At 40.7% G+C, this 24,276-nt stretch overlaps 1 protein-coding gene across 1 annotated transcript in view; it reads left to right on the forward strand.

The window, feature by feature from the left end:
• The first annotated feature begins 655 nt into the window (after positions 1 to 655).
• Positions 656 to 24,276, forward strand: part of tll1 (tolloid-like 1) — a 56,369-nt gene continuing 32,748 nt past the window's right edge. The window contains exons 1-6 of the mRNA XM_084931721.1: positions 656 to 837; positions 2,231 to 2,706; positions 20,049 to 20,171; positions 20,341 to 20,421; positions 22,485 to 22,658; positions 22,754 to 22,871. Of these exons, the coding sequence (XP_084787847.1) occupies positions 2,526 to 2,706; positions 20,049 to 20,171; positions 20,341 to 20,421; positions 22,485 to 22,658; positions 22,754 to 22,871 (677 nt within the window). The 5' untranslated portion in view covers positions 656 to 837; positions 2,231 to 2,525. The remainder of the gene's footprint in view (positions 838 to 2,230; positions 2,707 to 20,048; positions 20,172 to 20,340; positions 20,422 to 22,484; positions 22,659 to 22,753; positions 22,872 to 24,276) is intronic.

Below are 24,276 nucleotides of genomic sequence, written 5' to 3' on the forward strand. Positions count from 1 at the left end.
CTTGTGAAGTGAAATGAAGCTGAGTGAAGGTGACTTGGTTGGAAAACATACACAAGCAAGTGTCAGCCAGTGCTGCTGTGCTGACTTTTATTTCATTAAAATTTCATTTGTCTTTTGTTTTTGTACAATGGTTGAAAATGTGGAGTGGGAGGCCAAGAGCTTGTTTTGGCTTAGAGTAGTGGCTCCTGGCATTTACCTGCCAAACTTTTTTCTGAGCTACGCAGTAGTGCTTCAGCACACCCTGCTGGTGATGGCAGTTTGCTTGCTCTCCCCAAAGTTTTTCTTTATCTACCTAGTTATTTTTATTATCCTTGTTAGTGCAATTCTTGCCATTAAGACTCGTTGATAATATCAGAACCCTGATCTTAGTATGAGGAATCAGACTGACACAGATTCATCCTGTCAGAGTTGGTTGTTGCTCCTTTTTTCTATCCCACAAACTTTCAGGTTGTCCAGCAGGTTAATTTTGGGACAAAAAAAACCAGGAGTGTGTCGACCTGCGTGCGTGCGTGTGTGTGTGTGTGTGTGTGTGTGCTGCCTCTAAGGGATTTGTGTCCAACCCGTGGATAGTGGACAGCTTGCGGCTGGATTGATGGCGTGACGTCAGCGCGCCGCTACCTCTCCCAGAGGGCAGGATTAGTCGGGAGCGGCAGAGACAGCGCTCCGGTAATCTCCCGGTAATAAATGGGGGGAGTCAGGCACGTTTGAAACTGCCGGTACCGAGTGACACCCCGAGGCCCCCTGAGACTCCGGAGAAAGTCCCCACATTTGCAGCACGATGGGTCGCTATGTGGTTCCGCAGCAAACCAACGCGCCCCGGGCAGGTAAACGCAGCAGGTAAGCTGTGGAGACGTATGGGTGAGCTTGTCTCAGGAGGATTTACACTGGCAAGGTGTTCACTGTCTGTCAACAACTGCTGGGGTTTTATTTTTACTGCTGGAGTCTTCCGTGTGTGCATGTGCACGTGTATAGGCAGCACTGGGGGGGATTATGGGTGGTTCCTGACAACTTTGCAGTCCGTGCGAAATTAGAGTAAAATACGTCAAATGAAATTGACTGTAAAGGATTTTTTCTCCCCCTCTTGCCTAAATGCTCTTAGCGTTCTTTTCATGAACTAACACGCTCAGGCTGCTGCGCTGGACCTGTGGATGTCAGGGATGCAGGGGAGGATCACGAACTCGGTTGTTGACCGACCTACTGCTGCCAAGGGTATTTATGAGAGATTAGAGAAGACATCATAGGTGAATGGCAGACTGGTCTATCTATCTATCTAGTCTGGTTTAGTGTTTTGCTTGATGTGATTATGCTCTACATATTAAAGATTTTTCTTGTCTCTACCTGTCCCCCACTCTAAAGGCCATTGTTCAGTAGGGATTTATTTATTTATTTATTAAAATTCACTATTTAAATTTCAAAGGTTTAAAACTGATGTCCCTCTCCCTCTCTCTATGACAGCAACTCAGAAGGGGGCCAGAATAAAAGACCACTTGTCACGTCATGACTGTAAAGCTTACCTGCCTCTGGGCGTTTATGGTTTGGCTCTCACCTACTTGGCACCTGCCTCAGAATAACCAGATAACACCTACTTAGAGTCACAGGCAAATTTGTGGCCACCGTGTTACTTTTACCGCTACCGGTTCTTTACTGCCAGTTCACTTTATTTTGCGGGTCAATGTGAATAAAGGTCCAATTAAGCCGGTGATGATTAGTGAGCGGCTTCCTCCGCGGTCAGCGCGCTGAGATCAGAGAGAAGGCTCAGGAGTTTTGCGCATGAAAAAAAAACGAACGAAGAAGACTGCGAATGGTCCATTGAATGGAGACAAAAGAAGACAGAGACGTTGTGGTTCTGCACCACTTGGGACGAACAGTGCGGTTGTGTGTGTGTGTGTGTGTGTGTGTGTGTGTGTGTGTGTGTGTGTGTGTGTGTGTGCGTGTGTGTGAATGGGCGGTGCGCTGACTTGGGTTGAGAGAGAGAGACAGTACCACCACCGGACACGAGAGAGAGAGAGACAGAGAGAGAGAGAGAGAGACAGACAGACAGAGAGAGAGAGAGCGAGAGAGATAGAGAGATTGCGCTAGGCGAGGGACGAGAGTGTTGGTTGGAAACACACAAGGTGGATGATTCTCGTGCGTGCAGCAGCAGCAGCAGACACACCACCGTGCGTCTTTACGCTCAGAGATCACCCAGCCCTGATCTCCTAACCTCTCCTCTTTCTTGCTTGTCTAGCAGCAGCTTCACCTGCGAAGCCACAGCGGAGGACAGCGGAGCTTCTCAGCGGACACTTTGCTGACTGAGAGACGGGCGCACAGAAACCTCAGCGTACTTTAACCATGGAGGAGAGTCAATCGGAGTAGGGTAACTTACTACAACCTACACCATCCACAAGCAGACTGTCACAAAGGACGCAAATCTTCAAGATGGCCCGATAAATTCTTAACGCCGTGCTTCGGAGATTGGATTGTCCATCTCTCAGTAGCGCACGAGACGAGCAGAGAGGCCGTTATTTGGTTATTTCAGTCTTCAGATGGACCGTGTGCCATCCGCACTTGCTGGTAAGATGCGCTGGATCACACTGGTGCTTGCCGGCTTGACTTTCTGGGGCAAAGTTACTATTTGTAACTGTTTCGACTACGAGGAGCCAGACTATGAATATTATGAGGAAGAGAGAGCGGAGACCATTGACTACAAGGACCCCTGCAAAGCTGGTGAGTCATTTTACTTTATTTTAGCTTTTAAATTATAAAAGTAACACAAGAACTATATTTATTACTCTGGACTCGGTGATCCTGCCCTCCTGCAGCTGGCTCCGAGGCGGCACGTGCATGTGTGTATGAGGGTTGACAGCGCGCTTCTGCCAATAACCGCATAACCGGTGTCGGTGTCTGTGGCGATCTCACAGATGCATGCCACGTGCATGCCACGGTGACGGTCACGTTAAGTCTGATGCACTTTTCAATGCATGCAAACACACAAACATGCTCACATTCAGCTCAAGCATCCCCCAGGGTCCAAATATTGGTGGCGCGCATGGATCGCATGGATGTATAGGTTTGCGCGCGTGTGCAGATGTCAAGTCAACTAATAACAGGGATAAAAATAACAGCTGGATTTACACAGGCGCGGATTCACGTTCTGTCTCTCACACACATGCACGTGCACACGTGATAAACATTTAACATTTGTGTAGTTGTTGTGGAGTAACACCCTGATGTGGCTTAATCGCTATGAACGAGTTTCTTGTGTGTAAAAAATAAAAGAGAGAAAATCTTTCATTGAATCGAAAATAAACGTGTCTGTTGTGTCAGTGAGTGGTTGCCAGTTTTTTAAAGTTTTAAAGTTTTATACATAAAAAGTGTATTTTTTTTTTTAAAATAGGTCTTTTATTGGCGGGAGTGGGGGGTGGGGGGTGATTTCGGATTTTATATAGTCGCTCTCTTAACCAGTCCCTCTCCTCCTAGTTATTCTCCTCTGTTAGCGCCTGGACCATAACCTTTAAATGCAGTATTTGTTGGTGAGCATTTACATATCCCCATTTTATTAAGGCTGGCTATGATGGGAAATGTTTTAGACTGTTACTAGTGTAATGATGACCAGTGGCAGCACCAGATAAGATACACCAGATAGAAATTGGTATTATTACGTTTTCAGCGGTGTGAATCATCCATGTTCTTCTGCTTATCCAATTAAGGGTTACAATTTTTGTGAAAGCCTCTTCCAGCTGTCCTAGCGCTAGAAGAAGGGTACACCCTGGACATGTCACCAGCCTGTCATATGGCTGACAGAGAAACAGACAGACACACTACCTACAATCAATTAAGAATTACTAATAACCTAATATGCGGCAGACAACCCACGGAGTCACTAGGAGATCATGCAAACACACAGAAAAGGCCCAACAGGCCAGTGGATTCAACTCAGGACCTTCTTGCTGTGAGGTAATGGTGTTTACCACCAGCCACTGTGTAAATGACTGTACCAAAGAATAATTAGATTAAATCCTTCAATCCTCACTCTTCTTATTATCTTATACAGACAATACATCTTATGCTTCTTTTTTTTACCTTCACTTGATGAAAACAAGCTTGTGCTGTTGCTCAAGTTATTAATTTTTAAATATTGATGAGCTATAAATTTATTACTTTTTTTCTTAGGTTTTATGTTTTTGTTCATTTGGGAACAAAAATGATGGAGAAATTGTTCTGCAAAAAGGTGTTCCTGTAAAACAGAAGAATACATGTACCTCAGGGCTGATGAGTATATGCACAGTGCCCTGTGGAGCTCCATCCTGTGTTGTGTTGGATGACCACAGTTAACTGTGTGGTGGCCCTGGCGATCCTTGGCCACTACTTGGCTCCTCCCCTAATGATCCCTGAAGTGCACAAACCATTAATAAGAAAAATTTGGCACCTAGTAATTGTGTCTTAGGTAAAAGGGAAAATGCAGTTCAGTTTCATATATAGAGCAGCAATTCATAATCACAGTAGGCTCAAGGTGCTCGAGTTTGCTCCAAAATGAGAGAGAAAACGCCAACAACAGGACATATGTGTGTTGATCTTCTTGCTTTTAAGCCTAGAACAACGAATTTCATCGGCTAACTTAATATCTTTTTGATATATTTTTTAAGGTTTTTCTGACCCTCTCCTCTCCTCTTTCTATAAGAGGGATGTTGGGATGGTGTAAAATAAATAAGCATCTTTTAAAATCTGGATCCTTGTTTGGGGTTACACCCTCCTGACTTTGTGTGTCTTTCTCCGTGTGTGTTTGTGTACATGCGTGTCCATGTGTGTTTTAGTGGTACTTAATGTTGTCTGCGATGACACATTGGCCTGATAAGAACTCCACCCCAGAGCGCTAAGCGTCCGCACGCTGACCAGCACACATTCTTCCCATACCAAATACACAAACCTGACAACCGTGGACATTGGCCAGTGTGTGTGTGTGTGTCTGCATGTGTGTTTGCTCATGTGCATGTCACACTGATCTCTATGTGGGTGATTTTTATGTTGACTCTGCAATCCCATGTCTCTGTGGCTTTTTAGCTATGCAAAGAACTTACCGTTCATTCGTTTGTGTATGTTTTGAAGGGAGCCCGGCAGGTTAAAGGGAGTCAGTAAGTCTACGCATGTTTGTGAGACCGAGCGAGTCTTTAAGGTTAAAATAACTGAGAGAAAAAACGCCGCAAATGTATTTATTTTCTGAAAATATCGATGAACATAAAGAGCCTTCTATACTCAGCTGCTGAGGTTTCTTGCAGCAAATTGCATAAACACACACAGGCACACACACTCCTAATAATCAACACATACGTTCATCTTATAAGCCTTATAATTTTACAAGTGCCATTTGTTTTCAGGCATTTCTGTTTTATTGGACATTTGACAGTTGGCACCTTTTTACATCATTTGAACATGTAGAGCTCATTTATATTAAATACTGAGTCCCCAAATTTCATTCTCCTTTTATTTTCTCCTCTGATGATATGGTTTATAATAAGAAAATGACAAAACCATCTCATCTCAGAGTCAGTGTAGGTTTTTTAAACTGTGAATCCAGCCCCACTGGTGAGGTATGAAACTGCTGTGGGTGGGGTGTGGACGACCAAGGTTAAAAAAAAAAAGTAATTAACTTGAATGATTTGTGCAGGATCGGATAAGTGGAAGAGGATGGATGGATTTGTGCAGAGATAATAAATATGAGTCTGGTGATGCAATGTTGATGACCTTTACTTCTCTAAAATTCATTTTGGGTCATTTTTTATTGTTAATAATTGCTAAAAGCTATGCATGTGTGTGTAGTGGGGTCAATGAACTGTTTTTACGGCTTCTGAAGGCAGAATTTTCTTTTTAGAGCCACTGGTGTGGAGGGTACTCTGGAGCTTTGGCCTGTTTTGCATGATGCTCATCAGCAGATTCAGTTTGCTTATCTTCTCATCTGACTCAAAGTTTGCAAAGTTTTCGTCATTTTATGGTGTCAGTTTATTGTTTAGATGTACAAGTCTTGGGCTAAAAAATAACACTACTGTAAATACAAACAAGTAAATGATTCTGTTTTTTGTTTTATGCCTGCATCCTCACCACCTGATGTCTGTAACTGTTCCACTTAGTACTGTGTGGGAGCATGTCATTTAATATCTACCTGCACATTCTGAAATACAAGCTTTCAATATGCTAATCCAGCCACAGATACGGACACACAAATGTTTCAGTGTGAGCCTGCAGAGCCTCTGACAGACACACATGAGTGTCTGCTGATGTGCAGCTGAATTTAAACCCACTCGCACGCACACATCTGACTGTCTCCTGAGATTTTCTGGAGTAATCGTGTTGCAATTAATGCACTGACTTGGCAGCTATGTGCAGCTTGCAAGAAGTGGAAGCGCGACTCATTCCACGCCTGACCCCATGGCATCGGTCTGAGTGGTTGGTATTCCGCCTCCTGTTTTTGCTGGGAAAACACAAGGGGAATATTTGGCTGTCTGCTTATCTCCTCCGAGTCCCGCGCTGGTAGACAGGGGAACACACACTTCCATGCCTTTGTGAAGTGATTTCCCTACGCGAACACACATGCACACACACACACAGTACACACACACATGCTAAGCTCCCTCCATTCACCCGCGCTTATCTCTTCCTGGTTGTCTGCATCCTGCTACTCAGCTGGAGATGACACACATACGCGCACGCCCACACACACAAATGCGCACACGTATGTGCCCCTACGCTCACTCAAGAGTCATTCATGCTTCCTTCCAAATCACTGTTCTCATAAAATCCTCACACACATCGAGTGAAAGCTAAACAAACCTCGGTATCTAAAGGCTGTGGGTCTTTTCTTCAGGAGGAATCAGAGACATTACTACCTTTTCTCTACTTTAAACACAATAGTCGGGCATCGTAGGAGTGTGTGTGGGCACAGTGTGTTGTTTTTTTATGGACACATCACTGAGATCAGGTGTTACAACACAAGACTTAAAAGATTTAAGAATTTTTTAAAGTAAAATTTGTTTGAGGGGTGGCACAGTGGCAAAATAGTTAAGAATTGTTGCTTGACAGCAAGAAAGTCCTAGCTTTGAATCCACCGGCTGGCACAGGCACATCTGTGTGGAATTTGCATATTCTTCCTGTGCCTGTGTGGGTTCTCTCTGGTGCTCCAACTTCCTCCCAGAGTCATGCATGTCAGATTAAGCAGTGAGTCTAAAACTCTGCCACAGTTGCCAATGTCTATATTTCTGTGTTAACCATGCCACCCTGTCCAGGGTGTACTTCACCTCTTGCCTTTTGAAAGCTGAAATAGCCTCAGGCCTCCCACAATGCTAAAGTGAATAAGCATTTCGGAGAATGGATGAATGAAATTAATGAATGAAACAAAGTTTTTTATTCTCTGCATCATGTGCACCTAAAGCAGATTGTCACTGCGCATAGTCAGGTAATATGGCTAGTTACATCACAGTCTTCAATTCAACCTTTCATTGGAGGGATCACCTCATAAACTGTTTCACATTGGCTGAAGCTGATTCAGATGTGATGGTAGAATATATAAGGTACCATACTACACTGTACTTTACTGTAAAATAAGTGGGATCTGTTCTATCAGTTTCTCATTTTATATGCAGATAAAAGATACTGGCACATGGGATTTAAAGAACCATTTAAAGTGTACGCCACAGTCTGAGGCAACTGCGTTATCTTGTTCACCACAGAACAAGATGCAGGGTGTGCTTGTTTGAAAGTCTCGTGGATAGGTTTGTTTTAGTCAAGAAGAACAGCAGAAAGAGCGTCAAACAAAACAAATCCAAAATAAACAGGACACGGATTAAGTCAGACATACTGTAGCATGAAAAGGAGGAACTGTGGTGGAGGTTGCAAAGTGGCTTGCAGATGCACAGCAGGTGCTGTTATCAATTTTTGGGGAAAAAAAATCTGATGTTGATATACAGGTTGATATACATTGTACATAAATATATCCATGCAAAGTGCTGCTAGGCCTTTACTGCAATCACCTTTAGGTGCTGCTTGTTTGTGGCTCTCTTTGTCATCATTTCCATAACATAGAAGCTGCTCTGTTGGGATGAGATCGGAAGACCGACTTGTCCAATCAAGAATATGGCCTTTATTTGGCTGGAGAAGCTATTGTGTTGTTTTTGCTATAAACTTTAGGTCATTATCCATTTGCACTGTAAAGCACTGTCTGATCAGTTTTGAAGCATTTGGCTAAGTCTGAGCAGAGAACATAACCCTGTACACTTCAAAATCTATCCTGCTACTTCTATCAGCAGTTGCATGATAAATAAAAAACACAAGTAGCCTGGTTGCACAAACAGGAATACACGTCGACGCCATAACGTTACCTCCAACATGGTTTATACATGACGTGGCATACTTTAATAATGAACTGTTTCCCCCCTTTTCCATACTTTTGTTGTTGTTGTTTTTCTTAACAATGGGAATAATTCTATGGTTGTTCACTTTAGTTGTCATCTATGGTGTTTCAGGCTTCCTTTTTTTTAAAGAATGCACTGGGCTAATTATACAGATCTTTTATCTGCTTAATTTGTCATAGAAAGGAACAGGAGTAACCTGGTTAACAAAGAGCTGTTTGTCAATCAATTTTTGATTTAATTTTGAGCCTTTGAAAACGTTGAGACTGTATAATGAAATGGCTGTAATTCCTCAACAGTTAATGCAAAGCTTTTGTTGAAACCCTTGAATTAAACCTGCAAGTCTGCGCTTCAATCACATCTTTATTGTTTGATTTAAAACCCACTGTGGCATAGAGAGAAAGAAATTAGTAATGATAACCAATACAGCTGATTAGTACGAGTTTAACTCACACTTAAATTTTCTAGAAGTGTCCCAAGCGCACCTCAGATCCTGGGATTTGAACGCCTGTGCACGTATATGTTCGCTGTGTACTGTACATGCAGCCCACCAAGTCGTGACATGAGCTGCAGTTACTGTTCATCCCTTCCCCCATTCATCAGTAGGAAGGAAACTAGAGCAACATGTGTATGTGTACATTTGGCACCGCGGCTGCCTTGCATCTGTGTGTGTTAGCGAGGGAGCAAGTGGTCTCACTCATATTATATTAAACAGGATTTTCCCGAGCAGAGTGCTCCTGCCACTGAGCTTCCGAAGTCTTCCTCAGGATTCCCGCCTCAGCACAAACTCTGCGGCCATGCCCAGGGCCGACTGTTTGTTCTGGAGCGTCATTGTTCCGGAGCAGCAGAAGCCATGAGTCAGCATCACCTTCACATCGCCCACCTGCTATGCACCGTTCAATTATTAAATGTCTGGGTGCTTTTATGTCACCCAGCTTTCCCTGATGGTATTTATAGAAGCAAAAAAATAAAAAATAAAAAATCAGACCCATTCACACATTAATGTCTAAAGAAAAGCCTCTTTCTCCTGGCAGTCAAACTTGTTTTGTTGTCTAAGTATTGTAGCAGCAAAGCTATGCTCACAGCTCCTCCCTACACTCCACCTGCTCCAGTTGCGATCTTTGATGCCTAAGCAAGCTAACGCTACAGGAAAAAAGTGATGACCATATAGCTGAGCTAGCCTGTATTGTCACCTGTGGCTGAAGACAGATACGTTTAACCAAACCAGGTAAAGAGAAATATCTTTTTGAGTTCAGATCTCTGACAAAGATCTCTTTAGGATCCGTATGATGTCATAAATTCTGGTCTTTAATTGCCCCCATAGATAATCAGCACTGTTGAGATCAGGTGACTGTGGAGGGCAGTTCATCGTACCTCTTCTTTCCTCTTCTTTGGTCTTCTGCTGCTGTACGACTCCTTGTGGTGCTGCTTCTCCTTTGTAAAGAGTTCACCAAACGATGTCTCCATTTCCCTCTCAATATCATACTGCTTAGGGGAATTTGAGGCACAGCTGATGGACGAACAACAGCTACAAGTTGATTATTTTAAAAATTCCTCTGATGTGAGTCAATCAATTCCGCCTGAGTCTCATGTGAACGCTGCTCCACTGGAAAGATTTCATGCCTTCACTTGATTTATGCACTGTAATCTAACTGAAACTCATCATTTATGGCAACTGCGCTGAAATCCAACTTCAAATGAAGTTACTCATCCGGTAATTGAAACTATGTAGTCACACCTGGGTTCAGCTATCTGCGATCTCAACAAGAACAACATTGTTCTCTGTCATGTTATTCTGTCTCATACCAAACATGTCTTTGCGCGATCTCGCTGTCAATTTATAGTTCAGAGTTCTAAGTGAGCAAGGCCTTTGAAATCTTTTCATTCATTTCAGATTTAATTATACAGCAGCCAGTTCACAACACGAGTCATCTCAGGTCACAGCACATTTAAGGTCAAGACCTTAGAAAAAGAGAAAACCCCCTTTGAGCAATGAACAGTGGAGATAAGGTGATTTTTACTCAACATATTTGCGCTCTTCTATACTTTACCTTCCATCCATAGCATTTTACAACATTTTCTTCTTTTCCTTTTGATCTCTTGGCATAGACTACTAGCAATATTTACTGAAAAAACTAAAAATAGCTCCACTTGGACAAAAGCTCCTGTTAACTGGATTTGTTTATGATCAGTCTGGACTTCATTCCGGGTCATTTCAAATGTCCAGGTGTGTGCCTCACGGCCCTGCCATCTGTTTTGAGCTGTGTTCACGGATGAAGAAACTGTGCTTATTCTAATCTCTAGACAAACACACACGCACACTGTGGCGCAGGTAAACACAGTGATGTGTCAGTGTACAAGTGTGTAACTGGGTCTTTCTCAGTGTCTGGGACTATATTTACGTCTGTAAAAATATATAATTAGAGTTTGCGTGTTTTGTATGGAGTCAGACCTCAGTGCGACTGGTGATTTTAAAGTTTCTAATTATGGCTTCAATTCAGTGAATACTCACCAACATACTGTAAATACCCTGTTTTATTCAGGATTTTTTTCTATTGCATGTCACTCTTGTCTCTTGCCTCTGTGCCTCTCTCTTTCAAATCTACTTGGAAGTACATTTTTTTTTACCAGTGATAGAAAAACTGCAGCATCTCTTTACATTCCAGCACCTTGGCGTAAGTGCAGTAGCTCATCATTATGCCATCTTAAACACTCAAAGAAGAATAGAAACGGCCGTTTCAGTTTCAAGTGCTACTCAAAGTCATACTTTGCTTCACAATGGACAATGGGGGCTTTGGACAGTTTGGTTTCACAGCAGTTATTTTGGGTTTTGGGATAAAAAAAAATCCATAGAGACAATCCATGTAGCATCTCCAGGAATTTCAACACTTTACAATTTGTGTTTGAATCTAATGTTCGATCAGAGTGTTGTGAACGCTATGAAGGTTGGTACGTGGGCTTGTGTCACACATAGGCTTTGACACAAACCCCCTCTGTGTACTCTGTAAAGGAAGGCCAACTTGAAAGTGCTTTAAACTTGTATTTATTGGAATGGTCATTGGCACCTGACTCCTTTGGTTGGTAAAATCAATCAAAAGCTATACAAGACTATAAGACTATTTATTTATTTATGACCTCTGCAGATATTAACCTGGGGAGATCTATGGTTTCAATCACCAGTTTCAAAACTTACTGAATATGTTGGTTTTTTTATTTGCAAATTTTGTAAATTAGGAGTAAAATAGATAATAAGAAGCAAACTCACCAAGGCAGCTCACTCTCCAATATTTACCTTTAAAGGAAATATTGTATTTTGTATAAATTCATTTGGGTTTTTAAATTCAAGAAGTTGTGTACTGTAGTGCAGTAGAAGTCAGATAAGGGATTACAGGTATTGATTTGTAAACGATCTGACATGAATAACTTGATCTTATTATATGATATTATATCACTATGACTAACTAGGCAGCTCATTATCTTTCTCTTAGCAACCCTGTCTTTAAACATGCAACACACTTTGGGGTAGAAGTGTAAAAGTGAGGTCAGAGGTCAAATGTGACATGATATTTGGATGCAAACTATAATGTGGTATTTAGAAGATATACATGTCACATATACATGTAGATATGATTTTCTATATGCCAATATGTTTTTGATACAAACAATGGCAGTAAGAAACTTTGTTTTCAGATCAATCTGTTGATGTTGAAGGAGAGGTCAGAGGTCAACATGATATTTTAACTCTTTATATGGTACTTTATACATATTGACAATACATACTGAACTTGTAAGATTCATAGTTTCTAAGTCATAAAGTTTTTTGTCAGCTTGGTAAAAAGAATAATCATGGAGCTGATTTTAAAGATCTTGGTGTTACATTGAGCAGTGTCCAAGTCTTTCAGTCAGCTCCACTTGTCGTGCCTAACTTTAAAAGACCGAGATGGTGATGGGAAAAATGTCAGAATATTAGTTGACAAACCAGTGGAGGCATCTATATCCATTTTTTAATCTTTGGTATCACCGTTGTTTCTTACAAGGGAACATGGAAACCTTGAATCCATATTAGGCTTTTTAATGTAATCATATTTTTTACACTTAAAAGATCATGTTAGCTTCCAGGCTCATTGATATTTCCCCTCACTTTGCCACTGGTTTGCTCGACTACATGTTTCAGTTAAAGTCTTTGAAAAACAAGCTGGAATCATTTATAATAATCATTAATCATTTATAGCAGAGTCGAGTTTAAATCGAGGCTGAGCCTAAAGAAGTAAAAGAATTTGAAGCCAGACAGTGAAGTAATGCTTCAAAATATCAGGAGCGCCAATGGGTAAATCAAGGTGTGATAATCCAGTTCTGACCAATGCAAAGGAACTATCTTCAGCTGCTCCCTTATTTCCCAAGGGGTTACCACTGCGGATGGATCCACATATTTGATTTGGCACAAATTTTACGCTGGCTGCCCTTCCTGATGCAACCCTCCTGTTTATCCGGCACTAGGATTACACCAGCTTGCGACCCCTGAGGCTGGGTTCATGTCTCCTCCTGGTCTAGAACTGGGAATCTTTCATGTGTAAGGCAAATGTGGTAATCACTACACAACAGAGCATACACACAGTATATATATATTTTTTAAAAATGCACAAAACAGGTTCTTTACAGTATAAACACAGATTTCCTTCTTAACAAAGCTGAGGTTTCAATAGTGAACAGATATTTGGGTGGAGCACCAATTTAATAAATCCACTTCATAAGCTCTCACCTCAAAAGCATGCCGTATTGTAACTCTTTGAGGCCTGCATTTTTGGTACTTTGCCTCATCGTGACCTTTTCCGGCACCATCAGTGTTGAACTGCAGCACCTGCTGTTGGTCGCAAAGGGTTAAAGTAGATAAAGCAGCTTGCACAATGATTAGTTTTGGAGAAAATCCTCAAACGGGGCCGAGATAATCTCTTTTTTAATATAACGGCACGTTTGCAGCCACATTTATATACAGCATAATAATATCACACGAGTGAACGGGCTCATATACATGCACGTTCACACACATGGATGCCCACATCTTAGCCCACCTACACTGTGACCTTATATTTGCTTAATGAGGAGCTTAGTGAGGTGTGTGTGTGTGTGCGGTCACTGTGTATGTGTGTTTGTGTTAGATACACCCCAGTGAGTACAGCATGAGTGCAGAACGCAGTAGTGCATAATTGTATACTGTACTGTAGTGCAGTCAAAATGTACAGAAAAACACCTGCTACATTTATCACAAATAACATTTAAGCAAACAAATTTGTTTTAAAAAATCAGTTAATCTAGCTGCATTTTCACCATCTTAGTTTGACAATGTCTTATGTGACAGATTAAATATCTTGAGAACTAAGTAGTTTACTTTCTTCCCTTGAAAGCTGCTGGCGTCTCCTTTAAACGAGGGCGCGAACCCTTTTTAAAAGCTTTAATGAAGCCTCGAGTCTCTTTGTCTTTTTGAAAACTTTGCACAATAAGTCCATACCGACAGATGCGGTAATGAAGGTGTTCTCTGGTCACATATGCAATTTTCAATGCCTGAAACGCCCCTGTTGTTGTTAGCGTAGCTCTTAGCAATCCCATGATGCCTTGTTTGGTTGGAACATGGCCATCAGTGGCTGTGTTACAAACCTGCCAAGTAATTAAAAGGACTAACTGGACATCTGAGTTGCAACTCATTGCATGGAATAACAGCAGATTGACCTCATTCTCTATAGACCTGCACTTTCAGGGTAGTGAAAGCATAATGAATAAATCAGCATAGATGCAATGAATAATATGTACATTCTCCTTTACAGATGTCTATAACATTGTAAGCTGTGTGCTCAGGGTGTGTTGAGCATTCATAGATATACATACTTATTATTCAGGCTACTTTTTTAACTAAAACCTGGTTGTTCTGAAAACAGATGGTACGCCACAAAGCTGAAGCCAGGCAAACATTACTACACAGGAAATAATCACTTCGATCAAACTGCTTTGAATTCTTGTTTAACTTCATCAGTTATAGTTATGGGCTCGTTCTCCACCTCTTTGCACTCGCATTTTGAGCGTAGTTTGTTTTGCAAAAAAGAGACAAATCATACATCAATCAACATTAAATATGCATTTCACTGATAGCATTAGGATTAGTATTATCATTCCAGTTTGAATGCTGTTATCACAAACTCCACTGGGAAAGATAATGCATTGAAACATATCTGTGGCAGCACTCAAATGAACATGGCAACGACTGCTTCACTGAGTGTTTAAACTAGTTTAAGAGAAACCCAAGCAAAAACAAAAATCTTTTTCATCTGGTGATAACAAAACAATCATAAACAACCATAAAAGTTCAGGCAGGGAAATATAATACATGACTAAAATAGGGCAGCCATTATTTTTTATTTAAATCCTAATTGAATTGCATTGTGTTATCATTGTATTAAAAGCTCATGTTTGATTGCTCTTTTGCATCAGTGTGTGCGTGCTTTGTTCAGATGACAATGAGTGACGCTCGCATCTGTTGGACATTTGCTGTCAGGCTGCAGAATTACTTGCAGAAAGCTGACTTCAGCTGTGTCTGCTCGAGAACTTGATCAATAAGACACAAAGCAGTCTAGCTGCTAGCTGGCAACATGGTGGGCTGGTGGGGTGAATACGTGTGAGTAGTGATGCCTCTACCTCTCAGACTGTGTTTGGTGCATTACTGTTGTGCGTGTGTGTGTCCCTGTGTGCTGCTGTGTGTGTTTGCTGCAGTGCCCCTGCTGAAGGGCGAACAGTAAGGCCCTGGTCAGCATGATGTAGACCTCCTGGGACGTCCTGGGGTTTTTGGATCAATACCTTTCCTCCTGCATCTCCCTGCATCACTGTTCTCATCCCTCCTCACCCCGTGGCTTGACTTTGGGCTATTTATGGTATCTCTATGGATTAACAAGACCCTAACAATCAATGGGCCAAACTTACTATCATTGTACTCCCCCTCCACTTCTCACTTTGTATCTCTGCTTGTGTCAGCTCCTTTTCTCTGGAAAACTTTTAGTCCTTATATTTTTCCCTTGTTGTCCTGAAATGTTCAGAGCCAAGAGAAGTGTAATCTCAGGACACTGTCACATTCACGCTGCCCCACAAATAGGAGCAAAAATGAAGGCAAAGTCTTTTTCCAATGCACATGCAAGGTGATGCAGACTGTGTTTGTACGAGGATTGTCACATTGTCCTTTTGCTGTTGAAGCAGCAGATTTAAGTCAATTGTTTGTTCAGTTTTTTTTTGTTTTTTCACCCTTCTGTGGCTCACTATGACAGCAGAGAACATACTAGAGGAAAACTTTGTCACCCACAGCAATTTAGCGTCAGAAATAACAATTCTAATAGGCCTATCCAGACCACATCTTAAAAAACGTGCTGGTGTAATTGTGCTGTTTTTGCGACTTTATGTGTCAAACTCGCACCCAGATCAGCCTTTTCACATAGTATTAAACCTCTTTTTATATATGTTTTTAAATGGTTTTCCTTTCAACCAGGGATTAATCCAATCCAGACTCTTGTTATAAAATGCCCAGGGAACAAATATATTTAAAGGGATAGCAGAGTCTGTTTTGCATTCACTCTTGCGTAAATAACAGAGCTGCAAATACTCGAAAAATGACAGCGAGAAGTTTGATTATGAAGAATGGATTTTCCTAAACAAATCTCTTTCCAAGCTGAACTGTGCACAAGCTGTGTGACGTACTACCCTCATTAAAATACCAAAAACTGGTTGGTCATGTCTGCGGAGCTCAGCATGAACCCAGTAGCAACCACCACCTGTAGCACAAAGTTAGAGTCAGATTTAGTGAACCATGAAAGATTAATTAAAGAAAGACTGAAAATAATAAATTTTTCAGACTTTCAGAAGTTAAATTCTGATGCTTTTTGTTGCTGTAGACTACTTTGGACTATTGTGCGAACAAAGCCAGCTGCTGGTCATTTGCGGTGATCGTTGCTCTCTCTCGATTGTACAATGTGCATTTGGTAAATTATGTAATAAAAGCAGGGATTATCATGATGTTTAATAAATGCATATCTTCGCACATCTACTTCTTTTACTGTTTCAGGCTACCTCCACTGTTTATACTAAGGCAGCCTGATCAGATTCGGGCTCTTTCTGGTTTTAAAGGTGATTTTTTACATAATATATAAAAATAAACACATTGCTTCACATCCAGCTCTAATTTAGATTGCTATCCTTCCAATCTAAGCAAAATATAAAACACCACTGAGCCAAACACACTCCCAGACTGCATCTGATGTTGTTATTCATAAATCTATGGACGCCGTGGTTTGCTCTTCTCTGTAACAATAGTGCCGAGTTGAGCACAATGGCACCCTGACCCCTTTTCCTTTAGCGGCAATCCCGATTAGCTAAATGACAATCTTCTCCCGTGCCATTGTTAGTGTATTAGTGTCTTGAATCCCTGTGGAGGCCAATAACTCAGCTCAGCTAATCACTCAGAGATGACTATCGTTCAGTTGTCCATTGTTACAAGCTAGCGGGGTAATTGTGTTTACGTGTGTGTCTATGTGTATGTGTGTGTGTTGGACTGAGGTGATGAAGAGACTGAGGAGGGAAGGTCTATTACAGTACGTGCACTGCAGCTGTTTTTGCCACCGTGTAGCTTCTCAAAGGTATCAAGGTATCACTGCAGCTCGCCTGTAGACCTGACATTTGAAAAATCGAAGCAGCGTGCTCCCTGACAGCGATGTTGGACCAAAAGTTCTGTTTAAGTTTTTGATTTGTCCTTTTCATGTACAAACATAGATAAATTATGATTTTTTTAAGCATGCACATTTTTATCTGTTTTCAGGGTCACCCTGAAATGATTACACTTTATGTTTTCTCATTAATTTCATTAATATATCAAAAAATGAAGCAAAAACAGGTTTTTGGACTGCTTTTTAATGTCAGCATCATCAACATCAACCTGTTCTTCTCAGCAGGATGGTTGAAAGGAGAATGAATGGGGAGTGAAGGTGCACAGCCACATTCAGGTCCTTTTTTCAGAAATCCTGCATTTTATTCATGGAGCTTTTAGAGATTTAGAGATTTAGGAGTTTTCCTTGCGTTTTCTTGGCTAATATGTTGTGGTTGTCTTTTGTTGAAATGTAAACACCAAAATGGAGCGCTTGAAGCTTGATGCTCCTAAGGAAGCACAGACTGGAGCCACTCCTATTTTGTTTTTAAAGGAACCCACTGAAGTGGTCTGAGCATCCGATCCGATGTTTCCACTTTCATTAAAAGTAACTGGTAGAAGATCACGAGGTAGCCCCAGAACAGGCTTGATAGATTATATCTCATTTGTCCAGGAAAAAGAGAGGATGTCAGTGGTGCAAGGGCAGGAGTAGAGAGAGTAAACAGCAGAGCAGTGAGTGTCCTGATTTCAGGCCACTGTAACAGCCACTGTTACCAGTGTTGAGGTTACTTAATTACTCCCTGGAGAAAGTAATTCGTTACACTACTTGTTACATTACTTATACATTACTTCATAAGACGACCTGAAATGCATATAAACCATAGCCCCACATGCTAACACACCAATCTCTCAATGAGGACACACACTTTTAAATTTGAACATAAAGCGAAGTTTGAAACCAGAGCAAAGAGACTTCAAAGTAATTGCCACAGTGATTATACTGTAGAAACATGTACAGGTGTAAAGGAGGCTTTAAGCCTGACTGCCCTTCATTGTCTTTGCTACCTGTTCAAATTCAGGCTCTGGCTGCTTGGAGGGGTCAGCATGCACTCAACTTTAAGGCCATTCTTGATTCTTGACTAGTTTGTGTTAACGTGCTGTCTGTGCAGCTGCTTGTGGAAAGCTGATGTTGTATTTGCAAGAAAAAGACACCTTTCATATGTTTTTCTTTCCATTTGCCCGGCATGCAACTGAAGAACCTTTGTAATGAAAGTGATTATGTAATTGTAACTGTAATCTGATTACTGAATTTAGTGCAGCAATGTGTTACATTATTGTGTTACTGAAAAATGTAGTGTGACACGATTAACATGTTTACACCCAACACTGAAGATAGCTGTGTGTGTGTGTGTGTGTGTGTGTGTGTGTGTGTGTGTGTGTGTGTGTGTGTGTGTGTGTGTGTAGCAATACACAGCTGCTTTGATCTCTGAGTTTATATCAGATACAGATTTCTGTATGTTAGAGCAGAGGTTCTGGCAATTGATTGTATAGCTGTGCAGGAAGTTAGACAGTTGATTGCCAGAAGGTTAAATTAAGTCATCACTTCAAAAGTAATAGATGTCACTGAGTAATTTCCTGGTATGTGTGACATCTATCTTAGCAGCTGCCCAGACTGTAACAAAAGGATATTTGTATTTCCCTAATCCGAGAAACCACGACCACTGAACTGGAGGTTGTAATAGGTCAAATACTTTGAACATGAATCAGACTTCAGAACAAATAAATCCCCACTGTAACAACCTTGAAATGTTAGTTTACAACAGGACTACAGGTACATTTAAGTTCTTTCTGTTCCCATGTGTTAAATAAAAGTAGAACGAAACAAACATTTCCCTTTCCACTCTCACAAACTGTTGTACATGTGGTGTTTGAAACACAATATTCCGTTTAACTTGTAATTAACTTTTATTTTTCATTATTCATTGTTTTTTTAGGGGTTTGTTATGCAGCCATATATGATAAATGACACTACTTTGAGTGGTGGCATTTATCATATATGGCTGCACATTACAAAGACATTATATATTATATAACATGTACAAATTAAGGTTCAAGAATTTATAAACTACAGTGCTTCTGGAAAAACACCTCATACATATGAACCATTATTAAAACTGCTATTTAGAAAAAGGTGACCTCAGAGTCTGAAAGGTCAATACAAACTAGCCTTAAACCAACATTGTATCTCATGGCCAGCAGGGGGTGACTCCTGTGGTTTCAAAAGAAGTCTAACTATATAAAAGTCTCTGAGAAAATGATCTCACTGCTCACCACATTTATTACCTGTAGAAACATTTTTTCTTGTGAGTTTATGGGCTCAGTTACAAGTTTAGCATCTTTTTTAAATACAAAATGAATTCATAAATCATGATCGTGATTGCAATAGTCTCACCTTGACCTGGTTGCGCAGGTGGCTGCTTGTACTTCATCTCGGTTCTCTTGGAGGTTCCTTACTGTTAAAAGGGAGTTCTTCCTCCCCACTGTCGCTCAGTGCTGCTCATAAAGGATCATCTGATTGCTGGGTTCCTCTCACCAGTATTGCCCTTACCTTCCAGTATAAACCACTTTAATGCAACTATGGTTATGGTTTGTTGCTATATAGATATGACTGAATTAAACTGAATTACAGCAGTGTAGACTCTGGGAAGGGGCAAACCTGTGATTGGTAAGTTACTACTGTCTATGTGTGCAGTGTCCCTCAGCCTCTCACTTGCGACGTGGTCACCGTCTCTCAAGTTGAGGCATCAAAACTGAAGTTCACAAACTTCAGAAACATTGTTTTGTTCTTAGTTGTGATTCTGGTCATGGTTTGGCTTTGGGTCTTTGTGTTTGAACTTTACAAGCATGCACTAAGATGGTCAACAGAAATGCAATCATTTTCACTTTTTATAACAGTATTAGGATTTGATAATAACTGGAAAATGTTCTCTTACTTCCAGCTGTATTTTGGGGTGACATCGCATTAGATGAGGAAGACCTGCGCATGTTCCAGATTGACAGGACGATAGACCTGACACAACACACACACATGCACACACACTCTCGACAGGGGCACACGTCTGGTAAGTGGACTCTAACTGTGACTGTCTTGTGTTTTCTTTGAAACTCTGTCATTACCCATCAGTTGCAGAGTAGAGTAGCTTGAAAAGGAAGGAAGTAAACAGGAGGTCACCTGAGGACAACAGGATCTGTCATTGTCTAATTTTTCTTTTCTTTTTTTTTGTTTGCCAGGTGGAATCGAGGAACATGAAACTCTGAAGAAGAGAGGGTCTTTATACCTTCTGCTAGAAAGAATACGTAGGTTTGGTTTTGGTAAGCAAACTAAAATTCATCACATGCTGTTTTTCAAACTTTAAGGATCTTCATGAAACCTGCTGAGTCTGCATGGTGGAGCTTAGGGACTTTATTTAACTTACTTTGTTAGTCATTAATATTTATGGAACTGGATGACCTAGACAGCCTATTGGTTTTCTTTTCACGCAAAATTTATTTTCCCCTTGCAACTGCAACCAAGAAAAAAACAATAAAGACACAGTAAAGCATTTAAGATACATAAATTAGGCTACAGTCCCAGTGAGATAAACTTTTTTTCTTTCAATTTAATAGGAATCGTGGTGATATGCTGTGTCATGTGAAAGAATTTTTCACAGGACATTATACAGTCCTGCAAACAACTAAGCACACCCCATGATTCCTTAGCTAGGAGAACCACCTTTAGCAGCAATAATTTGGAGTAATCATTATCTGTATGACTTTATCAGTCCTTCGCATTGTTGGGGAGGAATTTTGGCCCACTCTTCATAACAACGTCTCTTTCACTTCTTTGAGGTTTGTGGGCATTTTGCTTATGCAAGCTCTCTTAAGGTCCCGCCATAGCATTGCAATCGGGTTGAGGTCTGGACTTTGACAGCATCATTACAACGCCTTGATTCTTTTCTTTTTCAGTCATTCTTTTGTAGATTTCATGTGGTGCATGAGATCATTATCCTATTGCATGACCTAATTTGGGTCGAGCTTTAGCTGTCAAACAGATGGCCTCACATTTGACTCTAGAATACTTTTGTATACTGGAGTTCGTGGTCTACTAAGTGACTGCAAGGTGTCCAGGCTGTGTGGCTGCAAAACAAGCCCAAATCATCACTGCTCCATCACAGCGGTGACAGCTGCTGTGAGGTGTTTTTTGGTGATATGCTGTATTTGGTTTTCTCCAAATGTAGTGCTCTGCATTATGGGTAACCATCTTCATTTTAATTTCATCTGTGCAAAAGACATTGTTCTATAAGTTTTGGGGTTTCTCCTGGAGAGCCTTCTAAACAAGCCATACTTGTTCTCTTTCTAAGTGTAACTGTCATGAACTTTAACGTTTGACACGTTGGGGCCTGTAGAGTCTCAGATGTAGCTCTTGGGTTTTTTGCATTCCATGCGTTGTGGGGTCATCCAGGTTGTGGCACTTCGTTAATACACAGCTGAATGCTCCAGACTGCCAAAAGGTCTGGTTTTATGGAGGTGCTCACACTTGCTCATGATCAGTTACTTAAGTGCATTTAATTAGCAGCACCTGGCTGCTATTTCAACCCTTAATTCCAATAGAAGCAGTAAGGCTGTACTACGTTTTTCACCCTCTGCTTCTGCAGTTTAGTTTTGCTTTGTGACACAGTGAAATATGTCATGTTTCACAGATTGCTGTGAAAGCTCTCTTTTTCACATGGCTGTAACTACACCATAAACTTTTATGAGGGCCCACTCATGAAAACCAAAGTCATACCACAAATCAGTGACAAGCTGATTTTTCTAGAAGAAGCACCAAATAATCACATCGTAGAAAGTAACAACCATGGTAGCTTGTTAGAAAAGTGCCGTTTCCTTCCAAGAATCCTCAGACAACTAGCTCATCTTTCTGGGATGATTTTAAATTGAAATTTCATCAAACCCTAAAAGCCTGTTTTGCTGTTTAGGCAAATGAAGTGCTTCACAATGAGGAAATAGAGACACCAGAAGCAGATCTAGAGACTGAATCCATTACAAGTTTACTTGTTTTCAGTTCTTCCAAGTGTTGATAGACCTGACAAAGCTGCAACACAACCTCTGGTCTACACACTGATATCTGGCACCACTGAAAGTTTGCTATACTTTTATTTTTAGAACTTGACTCAATGTAAATGTAAAAAGCTGCATTGCATTAGCATAACTACATTATGTCTGTTTGAGTTTTATTACTGTGGGCCTTTAAAACAAACTGTGAAAGGTCAAATATAACAAGAAGCATCATTATCCAATACTGTGGAAGCACATTTATGACCTCATATTTATAACATTTATTAGGTTTGAACACAACACTTAATTAATTGTGTCTTTTCCTCTCACCATTCTGTTAGATTATCTCCCCAAAAATGACAGCAAGGGAGCTGCCAGTCCAAAGAGCCAAAGTGGGAAAGCTGGGAAGAATGGAAAGTTTGTGAAAACTCGTATTCCTCGAGCAGCCACTTCCCGGGCTGAGAGGATATGGCCTGGAGGAGTCATTCCCTACGTCATAGGAGGAAACTTCACTGGTAAGCAACTCCGCTGGACGGCTGCCCGATCAGCAGTAAAACACACACTCATGAGTGATTGTGTAAAAGGAGGATGTAAAATTTGTGTGTTTCAGGCAGTCAGAGGGCCATGTTCAAGCAGGCCATGCGCCACTGGGAGAAACAGACATGCGTGACTTTCATTGAGAAGACAGATGAAGAAAGCTACATAGTCTTCACCTACAGACCCTGCGGGTTGGTTTGGAAATGTGTGTCTGTTTGTGATTGTGTGTGTACCTAGAGTTCACAAGTGACCTTGTCACACAGAGAGACGATGTGGTCACTCAACAATAGCTCTACTTTCCTTCCTGTCCTGCTCCTGTTTCCCCATCCCACCAATCACGGCGCTTGGCTTAAGTGTTTGCATGTTCGTGCAGTTTTTTTGTTCATATTCTGCAGAAGTGCATTGTTCTGTCGAGTGGCAGCACGGTGGGTCAGAGTGTGTTTGTACAGTGGTGACACTTCAACTGACTGGATGGGAGGTTTTAGGGTGCCTGAGATCAGGGCATTTATCGCTCTGAGACAGTGTTGTGCACATGGTTGAAAGAGTAGGATATCCAGCTCCAACTGTGACTTTACAGAGTTGGTGTAAAAATGACCTAGAAACAATTCTTATTTAACAAGTATTAATAATGTAAAAATGCAGAATCCTCACTCATTCCAGCTTTTGCTTATATGTGTGTTTTATAGATGCAAAATTGGAGCTTTTGACTTGGAGTGACAAAAATTTTAAATCATGTTTTTGAAACAAGGATTTTCACAATGTATAGATTTTTTTTATCCAATGTTCTGCTAGCACCACAAAAGTTTACATTAAGAGACTGTGTAGTTATTACAGTATGTGTACATAGATTATTATTAACGTTATTATTATTATCTGGTTATTGTGGTTAACAGAACAGACACATTCAAAACTTAATATTCAAGACCAAATATCCAGTACCTGGTAGTTTCACTGCATCCTTGTCAGTGTTATTATAGTTCCATTTTCTTTTATTTGATTTTCTTTTTTCTTTTATTCGTTTCTAACTGTTAAATGGGAGTTTTTCCTTCCCACTGTCACCAAGTATTATTGATAGGGAGTCGTCTGACTGTTGGGGTTTTCTCTCCATTAGTGCAGGGTCTTTACCAATATAAAGTACCTTGCAGTGACTGTTGTTGTGATTTGGTGCTGTATAAATACAATTTAATGTATTTTTTTGTCTTTGTTCAGTTAGAGTTAAACATATTTACGTATTTGGGGCTTTTTTAGTTTTTATTGCAATCCGAAATTGCTAATTGCATTAGCCTTGGGTTACTTGCCCAACCCAGTGAGGTAAATCAACACCCACGTTTAATATAGTTTATAGCGGTTTTTATTATTAAAATTGAACCAAGTTTTACAATCACAGCCTAGCTGGGTCACAGACATGACATCCCATAACTCTCGCTGCAATAGAAGCGCACAAAAATGTGACCAAATTTAAAAAGAAGATCATAACATTTTCTAAGACTTGCTTCTGACTGCTGAGTCATTTGAACTTTTAACACTTATTTGAGCAATTATTTTGATGCATTGAGAAATGTAACCTTACCTCAACATTCAAGCTGTAGATGTGTA

Source organism: Perissodus microlepis, chromosome 6 (genome assembly GCF_051167445.1).
Source record: "Perissodus microlepis isolate ML-2025 ecotype Zambia chromosome 6, ASM5116744v1, whole genome shotgun sequence".
Classification (NCBI taxonomy): Eukaryota; Metazoa; Chordata; class Actinopteri; order Cichliformes; family Cichlidae; genus Perissodus; species Perissodus microlepis.